Here is an 18531-nt window from a genome sequence, read left to right as displayed (position 1 = left end):
AATTTATGTAGCACCTTTTGTCTTTCTAAGGATCTTAATTAAGCTTTGCAGCTCCCTGAGCACAGACTAAACCCACTTTTGCAAAAGAGGAGCCCAGGCCCTGCTTTGTACAAAACGTGCGTCCTGCTTCAGGTGGGGGTAGGACTTTTCCACCCCAGCAACACACTGTTACACAGCAGTAAGAGCATGCCGTACCGATATTCCCACCCAAAGGTTATACTGCTTCAGCTACACCCGTGTGCTTAAAGCTGGGTAATTTAATTTCCGGCATCACGCAAGCCTTTTGAATGGGGGGTGCCACTGGAGAGTTTATCCCAATTTACTAGAAATCCACAATTTCTAGCCCAGCCTTTGAACATTAAACCACGTATAGGTGCTCCTGGCTGCACCAAAGCCTGACATCTTCACTTTATGGCCCTGCCCGCAGGCAGCAGAGCGGGGATGAGCAGGCAGCCCCCCTTTCCTATCGCATATCTCACAGCTTTCCATCAACTCTCAGAAGTTGAACGGCTAGCAGGTGATCCCAGCACAAAGACGTGCCAGCAGCTCCAGCCGTATCCACCCTGCAGAGCCAAGGGACCCACCGTGACATCTATTCACGTGTCCACAGAGCATGCACCAAGAGTTTCCACTGCAGAGAACCCCCTTCTAACGTTTTGCTACTTCTCTGCACCACAGCGAGATGTTTGCAGTCTGGGGGGAGTTTTTGGGGTGCAGGCACCCTTGGGACGCCAGCCCTGCCCTCAGCCCCTGCAGAAAGGTGCCCAAGGCAGCACCTATTCGTGTCCCCCAGTTCTGGTGCGGGGCCCGGGGGCTCCCGCCCGGCCGGGCTGCTCGGGTCCGGCGGGGCCCCTGCTCCTGCTCGCAGCTCTTCAGGTGGATGTTGCCATCTAGAGGCCCCTGATACAACGATCGACTCCTTGCAAAGTATTGGGAAGGAGAGTGGCTTTTTAATTCAATACAACGTTTCAAAGCAGCTTTTTAGGGTTAGGTGCTGAGGGGGAAGGAGCAGATTAGCCGCCGATGTGTTTTTGACTCAAAATGCTACTGCTCAATGCTTTACCAGCTTTCCCCACCCCATGTCTTGTACAGCTGATTGACGGCCACAGCTCATTCCGGCTTGTCTTGCAACCCCAGCAGCTGTTCAAACCCCTCCTCTCTACTCCGAGATTGTGTTTTGCGGATGAGGTAGACAGAAAAGTGATGCATTTGAGGGGAAGCAGCCCCGCTGGCAGGAGCGATGCACGCAGCAGCATCCACGGCAGCTCCACTGCCAGTGGCTCCAGGTGAGGCTGTGACAGACACAGCTCCAAGATCTGAGAGTGCAAAGCTCCCACTCCCAAGCAGCACCCATGAAAGCCAAACTTAGAAAGTCCCAGCAGTCTTATCCACACCCAGCAGGAACGGGTAGGAGAGCTGCAAAGGCCCACACCAGACATCCAAAACATTTTAAGTATGTTATGAACCAGCTGGATGGAAACATACTTCTCCCCTCTCAGCTGCGGCTTAGGCTCCTCCTGTTTAAAACTGCAGGGGACAGGCCCAGCTCGACCTGAAGACTCACTGCCGCACACCAACACAGGAGTGAAGGCAGCTGTGCAGGCAGAGGATTCCCACAGGCAGACAGATTGCTTTCCCTGGGCAGGTGGGCAGACACCAGCTGCCCGGACACTCCTAGTTCAGGGTCAGAGCGGGGCTGGAGGCTGGTTCCTGCATACGCACGAGGGCAACGCCACTGCAGCAGAGGCTGTGGCACCCCACAATGGCACCATGGCGGCTGTCCTGCAGGGAGGAAGGTGCAGGCTGAGGAAGAAGCAGGCTGAGGAAAAGCCCCTCCTGCACTGAATCAGGCCACAGCAAAAAGCAGGTCATTGCCAGATTTAGAGCCAGCCCCAGGGGCCCTTCCTGCAGCTCCTGACATTCCTTCCCACAGCACCTGGCCTCACTGAGCACCAAAAGGCAACGGGTGCCCCACTGCTGGGCTTTCGTACTGTCTGTAAGCAGCCCAGCAAGTCTCAGTCTCATTCCTAGTGCTCCACAGTCACATCCCATCCCCGGGGACCCTTCCCTGCACTGGCACCTGTCCCCTCCTGTGTGATGGCCAGGACAGGCATTTCCCACCTGGCTCAGCACTCCACCTTGCTGGCCACAATGTCAAGGGCAAAGCTAGAGAAGGATGGGGGATCCAGACACACAAGGTACTTATATATGCATTTACTCCATCACCTTTTATAAACCCTCCTGGCAATAGCTGCTGCTGGAAGAAGCCCAAGGAGGAAAACCAGGGGGTTTGATCAAGGCAGATATGCACTGCCCACAAGGAGGAGGAGGATGCTGTGCTCCCAGGGACCAGGCGCTGGCAGAGGGGTTTTTGGGCTGGTTTGGCCTCAGACACCTCCTGCCCCCATACCCCATGCTGCGGCCTCAGGCTGGCCACCGCCGCTGGCAGGGCTTCAATGCCAGGGCACATCCCAGCCCCAGGCCAGAACCCGCACACAGCTCCACGTGCAGGTGCCCCGCAAAGCTGAACATCAACCACAGCATGAAAACCAGCAGTAACTGCTCTTTGCAAAGCTGGTGGTACTTGCCAGTGGCAGACAGCAAAATAAACTGTACGTAGAGTCTGCTCTCCAGCAGGTAAGAGGGCTTTGGAGGTGCTTTAGGAAGCTCTGCCCAACTACAGTCTTTTACAGCAAAGAAATCCCACCCCCCCCGCCCGCCCCTGACGCGACCTCAGGTAACCAGCCCTCCATTACATCACCCCGCTGGAGTCCAGCTCCGAGCTCCCTTGAAAAACAACTCTGCAGCCACAGCTCAAACACGTGTGAGCTGGGAGTTACAGTCCGCACCAGGCTCTGCCCTGGCACGGAAAACCCTACACACAATCCCTTTCCTGCATCCCCATGGGAACTCGGGCAGGCACCAGCACGGGGGTCCCGGCAGGAGCAGCCTTCCCATGTGCCAACACTGGGCTCCTGCTGAACTCACCTCTCCTGGGCACACGTGTGCTGCTGCTTGCGCTATCCTCCCCGTCCGCCTGCTTTCCTCCTCCTCCACGAGCCTCCCTGTGCTGACAGCCACTTCTTTCTGGTCCTGTGCCTTTCTTTTCTCTCCTTCTCCCTTGCTCAGTCCCCCTCTCAGGAAATTAAAGATAATCCTCCCTTTTTTTGCTGCCGGATTCCCTGTTTAACATTCGCTGCGTGTGCTTGCACTGATTCAAAACGGGATTAGACTTTCTGTTGCTTTGATGTCAGTTGGGCTTTGCACTTAAGGCAGAGGGGAAAAAAGAAAATGCCTGTTAACAAACCTCTTGGGTTCTGCCCATCCACTTGCACCCATCCTGGAAATGAAGATCAGGGACGCTTACCTGCAGAAACTGAGTCCCCTTCCAGGATCAACCCTTGGGAACAGACCAACTCACAACCCCAGTACCACGGTCCCTGCGCTGGACATTATTCTCTGGAAATGCCCAATTCCCACCCTGACTCCGTTATCATCCAGCACCGTCAAGGCCGAATGGCTCCTGTCAGGAGGGAGGTGTCATTAATCATCAGAAAACCACAACTCGTCGGCTGTCAGTGAATATTGCAGCCTCCAGCTGCTGCACAGCAGGGCTCGTGGGCCACCCGCATCACTTCAATAGAGATCGGGACTCAGGGCTCCCCACCAGGAATACCCTGAGCTGCTCATTTCTAAGCGAGAAGCAGGTGCTGTGGGGTGGCCAAGATGGAAATCCGTACCCTGCTCCCCGGGGTGTAACACTTGTGCTACAGCACCGTCCATGAATTGGGCATTTCCCTCTGCTTCCTCAGGGCTGAGCTTCTCCCTTTGCAGAACAAGGACTTGGGGTTATTTTCACTGGCCAGTACCTCCACTACCAGTTTGAAGCAGACAAAGAGCATTTTTCTCACGCTGCCTACGACAGCCTTGCTTTGCCTCCGAGACAATGGCTCCACGAGTCCATGATGTCCAAACTAGCCTGCAACACAGTTTGGAGGTGGGGTGCGACCTCCCTCCTCTCTGCCCCCTGCACTGATCTCGTGCCTGAAGAAAAGAGCCTTTTACACGGGATTCTGCAGAGCTGTGACCAGGGCTGGGATCTGATGGTGGGTCCTATTCCTGCTCATCCAGGACAGCCCTTTCCCAGAGTCTCCAGGGAGCTTGCCTGATGCTCCAGCTCCATTCCTGTCTGAGCTTCACCACACAGGCAGTTGAGTCTCCTCTGGGTAACAGGCAGGTCTGGGGGCTGCACAACTGCAAATGTTTGGTTGCGACTGGAACCACCCCAGCAGCTTCTGCAGGTTATTTGGGAAAGTGGCTCCCAGGATGAGCACAGTCCAGCCATGGACAAGACCCACATCCCAGCCCTGTCACCAGGGAGAGGCACAGCCAGCGCCTGCAGAGAAGTGGGGGCACACCTAAGCTCTCCCTGAGATCTGGCAGCTCTAATCCCTCTGTCACCCACACCACACCACTGCTGGCACCGCCACCGTGTCGGACATCCTCCAGGATTGCCCAGGGACTCAGGATGCACCTCTGCCAAGAGCACAGTGTCTAATCCATTTTGCCCGGTGCACGCACACAGACTTGATTAATGTCTGCAACGAGCTCCATCCATCATCGGGGAGTAAAGGAGATTAACTCTGCAGCACGCCTGCCTCGCGTTGATCCCATTCTCCAGGCCTCCTGATTAATGGTGAGGCCGCCTTATCTGTCAGGCCAGGAAACATGAATATCCGGGTTGACTGGGGATGAAGGGAAGCTGCAGGCATTCGGGCTGCAAACGGGGTGCTGCCAGCCCGGCCGCAGCACGCTTTGCGTTGGGGCTGTGCCGACGGACCCCTGCTCCCCACACTGCCAGCCCCGTTCCCCATTTCTGCTGCTCCCTCCGCTCCTTCCTCCCAGCCCTTCCCTGCCGTGCTGGCAGGAACGAGAGCAGCAACCAGAGCACCGATGCATCCCTGCAGGAATGCAATGCCAAAACCCAACGTCTGGGACTCCACTTCCCCTCGACGGTCAGCAGGGAAGATGTCACTCCCCATTCGCGGAGGGAATTCGGATGGAGGCCTGGAGTAACCCGGGCAAATCCCCTCTCGGGGCTGTGGGCAAGGCTGCGGCTGACCAGCGCCATGGAGGGCGGCTGCTCGGCTGGGCTCTTCCCCGAGAGGACGCGCGTGTAAAGTGGATGTGGCGGATGAGCGGTGCCATCTGGACGGGCTCCAGCTCCTGCCCCTGGCTTGCCACTGATGCTTCATTAACAGTTCCCTCCTTTCAGCTCCCATCTCCTTGGCTTCTACTGCGATCAGCTGGGCTGGAGTTTTGTTGTCTTGGGTTTTTTCCAAGTGGAAATTATTTCTCATTTCTTTTAACAATCAGAACACAGAGAAAGAGACAGGAGAGGAAGGAATTTCCAGGAGATGAAAGGGCAGGATTAGGGACACGGCTTTTGCTTTGTTATCCCTCTAGTGTGGCTAAGAAATTCCTTTCAGGAGAAGGCTTTAATTAACTATGTTTTTCTGACAGGAAAGAAACCTGGATCTAGCGATAGGTCTGGCTTCTTGGGTCTGCTGACAACCCCAGCTGCAACCTCAGCAACCCAGATTCATATGTGCGCACACCCTTTTATACAAAACTTTGCACAATACGTTTTAATTTGCTTTACAAAGGCACTGACTGTCACCCCAGTGTGGAAAATAAGGCACGGGGGGGGGGGGGGGAATAATACAGGCACAAGCAAGGCTACCATGCACGGCACAGGCAGGAAGAGGATCTGAGTGCACCGAACCACAGTGCTACGGTGGGTCAAGACACAGGAAGGGGCCTTTGCACAGAGGAATAACCCAGGGCAGGAGGCAGTAGAAATATCTGCATTGCCTTCTAGACCAACAGCCCTTCTCACACAGCAGGAAAAATCAGGGAGAGAGGAAAGAAAGAGACCCGGTGGCAAACTGGGACATTTAGAAAGCATCGCACTGATGTATCTGCATCTTCTACTGCTGCAAAACCCTCCAGGAACAGAGTCAATCAAAAATAACATTTGGGGCTGATTTTTATCCAGATGAACTCTCTCCAAATATTTTAAGGCAACCATCAAAACGGCCAACTTCTGGCTTGTTTAACCCTTCCCCTGAAACCTGCATCGAGTCTGAAAAAAAGCACCATCTCAGAAAACATCTTGTTTTGTGAGCTTGACCTGCAGAACTGGATGTGGTACCGGGTCTGCCCATCCCCAGCACCACCCCACTCACCTCCCTGCACCCTGACTCTGCCCTGACCCACTTAATCTTTCTGCAGCTTGACTTCCTATGGAGACCTGGACATGAAAGACCAAAAATCCACACAGGTTTAAAGAGGAAGCCTCACCCCCGTCTTACACAACAGCAATTCCTGCCAGGGAAACATCTCACCTGATCCTTCCGAGAATCACATTTGCCTTTTTTTGAGGCATGTTAAACAGGAAGCTCACACCGAACCCATGTCTTGCTCCTCTCCTGTCTTTCCAACTAATGAACTCCCAGCTGATACCAAATGCTGATTGCCGTTGTCAAAATCTGTCTCTGCTCTTAGCCCCTTGGGCTGTTAAATGCTAAGTGGTTTACCAATTACTGTTTTCATAAGTGAGCATCATTTTACTTTTTCATTATAATTTTAAAAAGTTCCCACCTCTTCCAGTGCCCTCAGCCACTGCCTCCAGCCCCAGCAGCCGCCTCCACTCCCGGCAGCAGCACAGGGCACAAAGGGCCGATTTGCTGGGGGGAAGCAGGGGGGAACGAAACATCTGGCTGCTCCAGTGACCCAACTGCCAAAGGGAGCAGAGTTTTCCTGGGGGCTGCAGGTCCACATCAGGAGGGTTTCCCATCCCATGCTACCACCACTAACAGGCCCCCCCCTCAACACAAGACTTCGGTCTCACTTATGATTTATTCCTTTTACAGGTTTTGTGCTTCTCCGTGTCTTCGCCAACTTAAGAATTTCTTGGGAGATGCTGTATCACTTCACTGGACGTTAGGCAGATTCAATGTACCGCAGCTCAGACAATCAGCTATTACTGCTTTTCTCCCTGCTGCCCCTACTCAGAATCAGGCAGCAAGATTGCAGTCTCTGGTTATAAAACACCACCTCTTTTTTCAATAGCTCTGTCATAAATCCTCATGCTTGGATTTGCAATTTCATGTGAAAGCTCTTTCCAGGCACCAACTGGAGTTTATCTCGTCTCCCTGACTTGAACCTCTCAGGATTTTTAGTTTTGTTTCATCTCAGATCTGTAATTTCCATTTCCAAGTTCAACACCACTATTATCATTTCAGAGAATAGTGGTGCTCATTTCAGGTTGGGCAGACATCTATTCTTGGTCATCAACCACCCTGCTCTGTCTCCTCTTGAGCCCCACGCACAGTTATCCACAAGCTACAGATCTGAGCCAAAACTTTTATTTCCCCTGTTCAGACTCAGGAGGAATTCAGGTTACAGCTACCTCCTCCTTGCACTAATGCCTGTTCTTGTAAAAGGGAAGCAAAGTGACTAATACTGTACCCTGCGGCAGGATTTGCCTCCCTGGGGGCTCCCGGCTGTTTCCGTCGGACGCCGAGAGCCTCCTGCAGCTTCTTATCTCTGATGACGGGATCTGCCCGTTTCACCGAGCGCACATCCGCATCCCTGACCTCAGCACATCGGCCGCGGACAGCTGTAGAGCCCGTCAGCCTCTTGACTTCCCCATCACAGGGCAAGCCCCGCTTGGCCACTTCTTGTTATTTTTGGCTGTGCTTTTGTCTCTGGGATCCTCAAACCTTTAGCAACGAAAACAAAACCGCAGAAGGCTGCCGTCCTGGCCTTTGGCTCGCTGCAAGCAACCGGGATGGGCAGAGACTGAAGGCTAAAACCTCAAATTAGCAGCGTGGGACTGGAATGAGCCAGGACTGACCAGGCAGCTCAGACCTGTTATTTCAAGGGTAGGAAGCCTGTGGGGAGAGAGGAGGTGGTCATCTGGTTTCAGATAAATGCCCACTTTGTGCTAATTAATTAGAAATCCAGTGTGGATAACAAAGGGGTTTAGATGATTGTTTAGCCAAGTATTCCTATAAAGCCACGTGTGAATTTATGGAGCAGCTGAGAAAGGGAATTCACTCTGCTGTGTTCATTAGACACACACGCATATAAGGGAAAAATCAGGGCTTTGCTCACAGCTCAGTCTCAAGCCACGGCTCCATGTTCATTAACACCAGCTCAGGGCAGTACCGGATCACACAGTAGCACTGATCTGAATTGAATCAGGCATCAAGACCTGACAGCAGCTTCCTTCCAAACAGCCAGACCATATACGCAGCGCACATCCAGATCGATGACAGCAATGCCCGAGTCACCGTCAAGTTGCCTTGACAAAGCTACTCCTTCAAACCTTTGGGTTTTCTGTGTTTGAGTGGGTGTTTTTTTTAATCTAATAATTACATTCAGCATACATCCCTCAGTGGGGATACAAACAGTTGTGCTGGGATAATCATTGTAGGAAGATGGATAAGATGCTGCCTAAGCCAGTGCTGTTGTAGAGAGAATTACCGTCAATTTTTGACCTCAAGCTCAGCTTCTGGCTTTAGGGAAATTATTTAACTTTGCCACATGACATTTTCCTTCCCTGTAGATGAGAAGTGATAGCAAAGACTCATTTTCCAGGATCAAGGGAGGCAAAATGGATCAGTAGTTGGAAACTACTTTACCAATCTTGCCTGAAAAGGGGCGAGACTGATGTGCAGCTATCGGACAGAGACAACACTATTCAAGTACTCAGCCAGCACAGAGGGTTGATGGACCGTGTCTACATCCTGAATGAAATCATCCTTACCCCTAAGGCCACTGCAAGGGCAAAACTTCATCCATTAGGCTATTTGATCAATATATACAAAGAGCTAAGCAATAAAAAAATGCAGAGGCCCGTTCTGTAAGTCTGGAGATGTGAATAAGGAGACCAGCGAGTTAGAGGGGAGGATTTGCAACTTGGCTTTTAGCGAAGGCTGCTCTCTCCAGAGCACAAATCAGAGTAGTAGCTAGGCACTAAAGAAATATTTAGCAAATGAGAAAGTCTCCATTTAATGAGAAATTATTTGGTGAAACGAGCTGGGGAAATGGTTTCAGTAGCGCGGTAGCAGAAGCTGGCACTGCGTTCTGCCCCACGGGATGCTGTGGTTCTACTCGTGTTGCATAAGACAGGATCTCCAGCCGGGACAGATGCAGGAAATATAACTCATTACTGAAATGCAAGAGCCTTTCAGGGTTAAACCACTGTTAGACCAGCCAGATTAATTCCCTAGTCACAGAATTTGCCTAGCAGCAGCTTTGGAAGATTACTATCTTTCTTCATAACAGTGATTTTACAGACAGGATGGTCTAAGGATAGTGGTGATGCCAAGTTTGTAGGAAGAAGTAATTTTTTTTCTTTTATGTTGAAGCGCTGAACTCCATTTCCACACCTTTATCTACATCATTAGGCTATCGAGATGGCACCTCCCTCCTTAAATGTTAACTACTATATCTCTCAAGATGTGTTTTCCAGGGGTTAGTGCCTCAGTCTTCCTTGTAATTACACAGAGTGGTTAGTACAACTCCTCGGCTATATCCCAAGGTCCCTTGAGAGCTCGTCCCTGCTGCAGTTTCCAGTAGATGAGCACTCACAGAGCTAGTCCTTCAGAGAGCTGCTGTCTTCAAGTGTTCAGCCAGATAATGAGCCGATTAGCGTGCCTCCTCCTCCTGGCAACTGCAAGCTCTGCGCACAGACAGGCTGCGCATCACCAATTGCTGTCGTTAATATTCCTCTCCTTCCCTCTATCCCTTTGACTTGGTGGGGCTGGTTTTATAGACACCAGCCCTTCTTTAGGGCAAGAACTTCCATAGATTATTGACACAGCAAAAAGGGAGTCCAAATATAAAGGCCCAATAATAAAAGTCACATAGCTATGCTGGTGATGTGAATCTCAAGTGCTGAGCACAGCTTTGCCATTGCAGCTGTGACACGTGTGCATCAGGGATGGAGCGGCTGTGGTTTATCATGCCCCTACAGCTGAGAAGGAGGAATGACAGCTTCCTCAAATGCAAGGCGGTTTCTAAGTGACCAGCAATATTTGAGGTTGCAAATTAAAAATAATGCTGTGCTTTGGAAACTGCTAAATTTAAATGTCAGGTTCTTTCTTTGAAAGCTATAAAATAGCTAGTTCCTCTCCAGGGAAAGCGAGTAGAAGCTTGTCTACGTAGGGAAAATGTTTGGAATAGCAACTGCCCACCAGTTTCCTATGCAAACACTCATACTCTGTACTTCAAGACTGGATTAAGCAAAATTACACAGAGGCACTCGCTGCAGAGGACAGCACCCTGTTTGCAATAGCTCTCTTGCCTTAGCTCCATCATCCCTGCACACAAACTGTATCTTGTTTAGCAGGAGTAACCCCATATAGATGAGCACTAAGATTTGCCCAAGATGTGAGAAAAAAGGGTCTTTTAAAAAATATTAAGTGACTGAGGAACACCAATTTTTCACAAGCTGTGCAGGTTCAAAACTGTCTTTATACCATGGATAGCTGCCAGAAAAAAACCCCACAACCTTGGGCAAATCACTGAGGCAACTCCAGAGACTCAGCAAAAACCTCATAGCATAAGAGAGAAATTGGCCCCAGCCTGTGTCCAAGTCCTAAAAGCTCCAATGCCTGGGTGAAGCATGCTCCACATTTCTGTCTACTGTTGGTCCACTAGAGGACAACCTAATAATGATGAACTCCTTTGGCTTACATAGTAAAAGGCCCATACTGAAAATGCAGCTGCCAAATCTGGCTTACAGCCCATGCTGGGCCTGTCGGTGGTATGCGTGCTGAGCCTCATTTTTAATGGTACAGATTACTTCTAGTCCTGACTGACACAGCCTTAAAGCTCCAAAAAAATGGCCCCTACAGTTGATGCCAGCCTTTGCAACTAGAGAGAAAGAGACAGAAGCAAGGGAGATTGAGACAGACAGATGTAGTTTTTATAAAGCAAACAATCCCCTACACACTGCACTAAACCACAGAGGAAAAGTTGTCTGTTGCTGCTGGTGTTCTTGCAGACTTCTGACACAATACGCTTTTTCAGTGCAGGAAATACTCAGAGGTACAGAATGATCCTTTTGCCCTGGTAACATGTGATTTGTCAAACCATAATGGAGAAACCCAACTCATGTATAAACAGTGGGCAGAAAGAACAACAAAATCATCAGCTCAGCCACAGAAAAGAACAGGCTGCTGCTCTAGCAAGGCACAAAAAAAAGAGCAAAGCAGTTTCTCAAAACCCAAAAGGGTTCCTGACCAGTATTTTTAAGGCCAAAAAAATAGAACACAAATAAAATCTCAGCTAGCAATAGAGCTAATTTCTGCAGCTAGGAAGCAAATGAGCTGTGGCAAGAAGTGGAACAGCAGAAAACAGCAGAGAATTAATTATAAGTATCTCAGGTTGGAATTAGAGGGGTCAGAGCAACAAAGTTTTCAGTGCGTAATTTGGTGCCTTGACATTCCCCAGCCCCACTAGCAGAGACGTGCCTGTGACTCAGGGACAAAAACTAGATGTGTCTCCGCAAGAAAGACACACACTGAAGGCAGGAGATCAGAGCTACTTAAAAGGCAAAATCCGCTATTCCTCTCCTACTGACGATAGCAAGAGCAGGCTGGGCATAACTGGGAGGGTGCAGGTCCTAGCCATCCCTTCAGGGGCTGCAAGTGATGTGAAGGGGCGCTCGCTGCAGCCCTACCGAGGCACTGCCCAGTCCCCGGCCGGGAGTGGCCCCTCCACCACCGGAGGGGGGGGCAGCTCCCCCCGGCCCCGCTCAGCACCAGCATTCCCTCCCACCCGACGGCGGTGGAGGGATGCTCTCAGACGACGTGGCTGGCAGAGTCAGCTGCTCTTTGATGTCAGTACCTGCTCCGGGCTCGGTGGGGCGGGAGTGGGCGAGCGGAGCGCAGTGCGGGCGAGCCGCAGCCTCTGCTCGCCGGCTGCAGGAGGGCTCCTGCCTCCCACACTCTACCGACCCCCGTCCGCCCCGGCGGTGAAAAAAAAAGGCGGGGGGCGGGGGCACGCTGTCGCCGCCGCAGATCCACCGAGGGAACTTGCCCAACTTTCTCCGTCCCTGGCACCGGGACTCGCTGCCATGGCCCCCGCCAACTCCTCCCGCAACTTCTCCGCGCCGGAGGCTCGGAACGGCTCAGGTAAGCAGAGGCTGCGGGGGGCGGAGGCACACCTCCCCGGCGGGGCACCGGCGCTGGGACCGGGGCGGGGGCGCGGAGAGCTTCGTGGGGGAAAGTCCACCTGCACATGGCTCTTGGGCTGCTCTGCAGCGCTGAGCCCGGCGTTATTCGTGCTCAGCGGGACTGAGGGGCCGGCCAGCACCCTACGACGTGGGTGAGGGTGAGCGCAGGGGCGCAGCCCCCCCCTCAGCACCCCACCCCCGGGCTGCCGGTCGGGGCGAGCCGCCTTCAGCACCCGAGGGCGGACAGCTCCGTGCCCTCCGCGGGGCGGCAGGACGGGGTTAACGCCCTCCCGGGGCTGGGCAGGGGCCCCGGGCCCCAGCCCTCCCTCCCGGGACAGCGCCGAAACAAAGCCCAGACACCACCGCTGGCCCTAGTGGCTTGAAGCGATTCACTAGCTTTTGGCTGTGAGACAGTACTAACTCCAGCAGCCCATTGGTCTTAGAGAAGAGATGGAGCAGCCCAGCTGGACAGGGAGAGGAACAAGGTACAGAGAACATGAGACCTCATTGGAGAGGGAAGCAGAAATCCTCATCAGTCTCCCGGTTTCTCCATGCTAGCACTGTTCCCAAAAATCAATGGTTTAGGGTCAGGCAGACCAGTTGTCAATGGTGCAAGTTGGTGAAAGTCTTCAACAGGTCTTTGACTCCCTCTCCACCAGCATGTCCTGTATAAATTGAAAGTATACCTTAGGTACTTCCTTCTGAAATGCAGTAAAGATGTAGTTTCTTACGTATCTGGGCATGGCTGAGGACAGCAATCAACTTAGAGGAAAAAAATTGAGGCCAGTCGTCATTCAGTTCACATAGCACAGTCCTGCTTTGGGACTTTTAAAGACAGTAACAGGTCAGCCGCAGATCTACAAGCAAGGACAAATCAATGCCTGAAGTAGCTGTTTCAGTAAACAAAGTACAGCCACTTGGATGTGCACAGAAGCAACACTGAAAATTCATATTAAGATATGGTTGACTCTGAAAGAGGCTATAGAAAAGAGAACTTTTGAATATCTGAGTCATGCATTTCTGACTCTAGCCCATAATACACACATGAACTATAGCTTCACACTAGCTTCCAGCTAATAACACTTGAAAGTCCTGCTTGTACAAATACAAACAGCAGGAAAGACGCTACAGCACTATACAGACCACCTTTCACACGAAGCCTTTGGGCTTGCACACATTTTGCTCCAAGGCCAGCTGAGCTCATTCCAAATGTTACAGGATCACCAAGAGCACTCCATTGATTTTACTGCAGAAAAAGGACATTTTGTCTCAATTTCCAGCTAACCAAGTGACCTTTACATTTCACTCCTACAATCTGTTCCCACCACATTCATAACAAAGTTTGGGGCTAAAAGAGAGCAGAGCAGAACTCATAAGAGCTATATGCAGAAACAGCAGGACCACAGTCATCTTCCAATTTCTAGTCTACCATCTTCAAGCTTTAAGGAGGAGAGACATCTGTTTGGTTGTTCAGGGGATGCACAGGCTGGATGCTGAAAATTAAGTATCAGATCTCAATTGGATGCCAATGACAGTATGTCCTCTACCAAAAGCCACGTAACATGGGGCATTTCCTTGCGTTAATGAGCAGCCAGGAGGAACGAGGACCATTTAAACCCCCACAAGTGGCCTGGACCAGGCTTTTTTGTCTTATCACCCAAGCCTGGTTTTCTCCTTCAGGCCCCTGCCAGTTCTGTGCCTCACTGGCTGCTTTCTGTCATCTGCGTAGAGGCTTTCAGACAAAATGGTGCAGCAACAGCTCTACTGGATTCTGACCTTGGCCTTGCTTATGCCTAAACTGGCTGCTTCCCAGTGCCAGAAGAACTGAGGCAGTGGAAGCTCATCACATCCCACTTCTAAGAGCACTGAAGTATTATGTACAGTTGATATGGCACACACCTACTTTTCCAGCCACAGGCCAGCACTGTAGCCCCAGTTATCTTGCCAATTCAGTCAAGCTTCTCTGTCACACCATAGTAAATCTGGAGAATTTTGACCTCTAGAATTCTTGAGTACAAAGTTAGCAAATATGACCTCAGCAAACAGGCACCGCTTTGGCAGAGACATCTTATGAGTATCTGTTATTTTACTTACTCTCGTTTTTAAGATTTCCGTAGGTTCTGTTGGAGACCTTCCCACTTCTCCTGCAGGTGTAGGCTGCTAAGGAGATGGAACAGTACAGTGACTGAATGTATCTCCAATTAACACCACATTGAATCACGTGCAATTCAATGAAAGAAACATGCAGCCTAGGCTTAGGGACTGTCATGCATGTCTTTGTAACAGCTACACAAATAACTCATACAAAGCCTTCCCCCAGAAAAAGACCAGGTCCCATAGGAGGGAAGTAATGAGATGAAATGAGATTTGCCTCAGCTGAGAAGGTGATTTAAGACTCCATCACACAGTGCACATGGCAGTCTTGCAGAACAGAGCGCACCGCAATCAGCGTCTTAGACACTACGTTCTGTGCCCAAGAGCAGAAATCCCTGTTGGTTGGCACTGAGGGCTTGTGGCTTCAAAATGTGATTTTAAACCTGGGTTGTGTACAAGGCGAATGTAAATTTGATTATGCTTGGGCCTCCCACCCCAAACAGCAACAGTCAAATATCAATGCTGATAAGCTAAGCATTATCAGGCAAGAATTTTGCCTTTGAAATCCACCTACATCCAGAACCCAGAGACAACGGCTTTAAGCCATTTTTTTCCTCCACGTACAACCAGGGCACTCCCTGTTGAAGGGCCGCTCTGAAACATACTCCCAAATCCCTGTCTGGCCACACATCTGGATTTCCTTCTACAAAAGAAACTAGAGAAAGGGAGAAGGGCAGGGAAAGAAGATGGAAAGGAGTGCATGCTCAGGCCTAACCATGACAACAGAAGTGAGACACAGCCAGGGCACAGTCCCAGATCTTACAATTTAGATAAGCATTCATTATCTGCCCGCATGGTCAATGAACTCTGTGTCTCATACCGTACAATAGATAAATCACCCAACAGACAAGCTGAAGCTTTCTGACACAACAGCTTGAGTATTGACTATATCCAGATTTTGGCACCCACATACAGGCTTACTCCTCTGACGTGGAAGGCTCAAGCTGCCTCACCCACTCCCCTCAAAATGGCTGGACACCCAGCACTGCCTGGAAGAACAGTTACCATCAGCTCCCTGTCAGACGCTGGAAAGTGCAGAGGCACGCCAGTCTGATGTCAGTCCCCCAGAAAGAGCTGGGGAGGTTCAGGTCAGGACAGAATTACATCAGGGGAGCTGGGGAAAGATGTCTACGCATGGCCAGATTTGGGTGGTGTGCTGCATGTATTGGGTGGCAGAGGAGGAAGTGTCAAATCCCCAGCTATGCCTCTCCAAGTACAGCAGAAGGTCTTAACCATCATTCCAAGCTACATCTTTGAAGGGGATCCAGCTGCAGGACAGGGCAAGCACACTGAGATGTGAAGAGGTTACCTCTGGGTTGCACTCATGGCTTTGGTTTGTTTTGGCAGTACCTGAGAAGCCAGCACCATACACCAATGTGATCATGCCCAGTCTCTTCAGCATCATCTGCTTCTTGGGCATTGTGGGGAACCTCATTGTCATCTACACTATCATCAAGAAGAAGAAGCTGAGATGCAAACAGACCGTGCCTGACATTTTCATCTTCAACCTCTCCATTGTGGACCTCCTCTTCCTCTTAGGCATGCCCTTCCTCATCCACCAGCTCCTAGGCAACGGCTCATGGTACTTTGGAGCTCCCCTATGCACCATCATCACTGCCCTGGACACCAACAGTCAGATCACCAGCACCAACATCCTTACAGTGATGACACTAGACCGCTACCTGGCGACCGTCTACCCTCTAAAATCCACCTACGTCCGGACTCCATGCGTTGCAGCTCTAGTTATCTGCTTGGTGTGGCTCCTTTCCTTCCTGACCATCATTCCTGTGTGGATGTATGCAGGTCTTATGCCTCTGGAGGATGGGACTGTCCGCTGTGCTCTCTTGCTTCCCAACCCAGAGACTGATATCTACTGGTTCACCCTCTATCAGTTCATGCTGGCGTTCGCTGTGCCGTTGATTGTGATCTGTGTGGTCTATTTTAAGATCCTCCAGCACATGGCCACCACTGTGGTCCCATTGCCCCAAAGGAGCCTCCGGGTACGTACCAAAAAAGTCACCCGCATGGCAGTTGCCATCTGCTCTGCCTTTTTTATTTGTTGGGCTCCCTTCTACATCCTCCAGCTGGTTCACCTTGGCATCGACACACCATCCATGGCCTTCTTTTATGCCTACAACTTTGCCATTAGCTTGGGCTATGCCAACAGTTGCCTCAATCCCTTCCTCTACATTGCCCTCAGTGAGACCTTCAAGCGTCAGTTCTTAGTGGCCATCCGCCCCGCAAAAGAGCCATGTTGCAACAGCAGCTCTGTCAACAACAACAGCATGACGGAGGCTAGCGTATGTCTAAAACTGGCACCAGAATCCACCCAGCAGACTCAGTTTCTGGAGGACTTTTCCCCACGTTCACCGCCTGTGACTGTGGCTGTTCACTAGGGCACCTTGAAGTGACCACAGCAAAAAGCCTTCAGATCTGTAAGTCGATGGAGAAGCAGCAGCTTCAGGCAATTCTTGGTGAAGCATATGAACTACAAGCTTCCACCTCCAAGAGCCCAGGTGCCTCCCCTTTTCATTGCAGGGCTCTGCTCCTACACTGCCCTTGGCCTGTGAGATGCTGCATACTGCTGCTTCTTTCCACTCCTGCACGGGAGGACTCTATCACACAAGGCACAGGGCCCCCAAAGAGGATAGATGGAAAAAAGAAAGGACAGAAAGAGGATTTTAAGGGAGAATGTTCACCCTGGAAGAGTAAAACCTATCAACAACACTGCCCTGTGACTCCCCGTCTCTTGGCCTGACCAGGATTCCTAAGCAGCATGACAATATAGAACTACTTCTTTCAAAACTTGAACCTTTGAAACACAATGTCATATATTTATTTTTGGTAAGAAATCTGACCTGCAAACTTTGATGCCTCTGCTCGTATCCTAGAAGCAAACAGCAGAGAGTTCATGGGGCCAGAAGTCTCACCTAGGTCTGCCACTTGGCCTTTTGGTATTATTCGGCAACCAAGATATTTGCAAGAACTGGCTAATTTCAATGCTAATCCTAAATGTCTCAAGCAAAATCAGGCAGATAACAATTGCACTGCTTCAAGGGACTGCAAACAATTCTCAAAACTACTGCTGCTAACACAAGCTTTGTGGCTTTTCATGCCGATGAGCCGATTTTCACACTGCTAGTTCCTCATGCCGCTCCTGTGCCTCGCAGTCTGCACGGCCATCGGGGAACCCCAGGCAGAGGGCTTTAAACATGACTAAAACACACAATGGGCAGAGATCTGCGGAGCGAGATGATGCGAAAAGGCAACTCAGAGGAAGCAGAGTTGCTTTACATAGTTAAGGGGGAAAATTAAATGTCTGTGTTTTGTATATGCAGCTTTAACAGTCACAGATTAGGAGATAACTTTGCTCGTTACAGAGACTGAAGACAGCAGCACAGATCAGCTAAGCGTGGGGGATTACACCGAGAGCCTGCGCAGGGCTCCCAGGGGACCGTGCAGGCATTGTTCAACACTTTGTCAAACATGGAGGAACTGGTTACTGTAGATTAGTTTAACATAAAGAAGAATTAAAACCATCAAACAGCACAAAAGAATTCGTTACTTTGCTTATGGTTTCATGCCGCCAGCCACCCACAGTGTACCCAGAACAGAAATTCACCCTTGCACAGCAGAACCGTGTCACCTGCACAGGACTTCCCAAGCCACGCACACACTTACAGGTACACCTGTTGCACACACACCACACTCGTAGGTGTTTTTAAGTACGGGCGATATTTCAGTCTACACCCTGCAGAGAACACACAGCCACGCACTCACCTCTGGTGATCAAAGCAGCTCAGTGTGCAACACTGGCACTTTCGGCAACATCAGATGCAGTGCGTTGCTTTTTGAGTCACTGACCAAACCTCATCGCAGGGCCTCTCTGTATTTTCATTCCAGGCTCTATCAACCTGCACCCACCGCAGCAGCGCATCCCCACCGTGACTGTACGGTATCTTGTTGATTTTTTGCCCCCATTTCCCTGGGCAATAAAGCCAGACAGACACAAATGGAGCTTTCAAGCTTTATGACTTGAAAAAAAAAAAAAAAAAAAATCTTTGCCCCGTTTTAACTGCCAGGAATTTTCACCTGTGCTGGTTTTCATGGAGCTACTTTGCTCT

The 18531-nt window shown here is 50.8% G+C and overlaps 1 protein-coding gene across 1 annotated transcript; it reads left to right on the top strand.

Moving 5' to 3' along the window:
* The first annotated feature begins 11873 nt into the window (after positions 1-11873).
* Positions 11874-17920, top strand: LOC129214662 (melanin-concentrating hormone receptor 1-like). Its single transcript, XM_054846670.1, is given in 3 exon segments — positions 11874-12027; positions 12030-12212; positions 15755-17920. Coding segments are annotated over 3 exon segments (1386 nt in total). The 3' UTR covers positions 16804-17920.
* The last annotated feature ends 611 nt before the right edge of the window (positions 17921-18531 follow it).

The sequence above is a fragment of the Grus americana genome, chromosome 18 (genome assembly GCF_028858705.1).
Source record: "Grus americana isolate bGruAme1 chromosome 18, bGruAme1.mat, whole genome shotgun sequence".
NCBI lineage: Eukaryota > Metazoa > Chordata > Aves > Gruiformes > Gruidae > Grus > Grus americana.
This window is presented reverse-complemented; position numbering and strand designations above follow the sequence as displayed.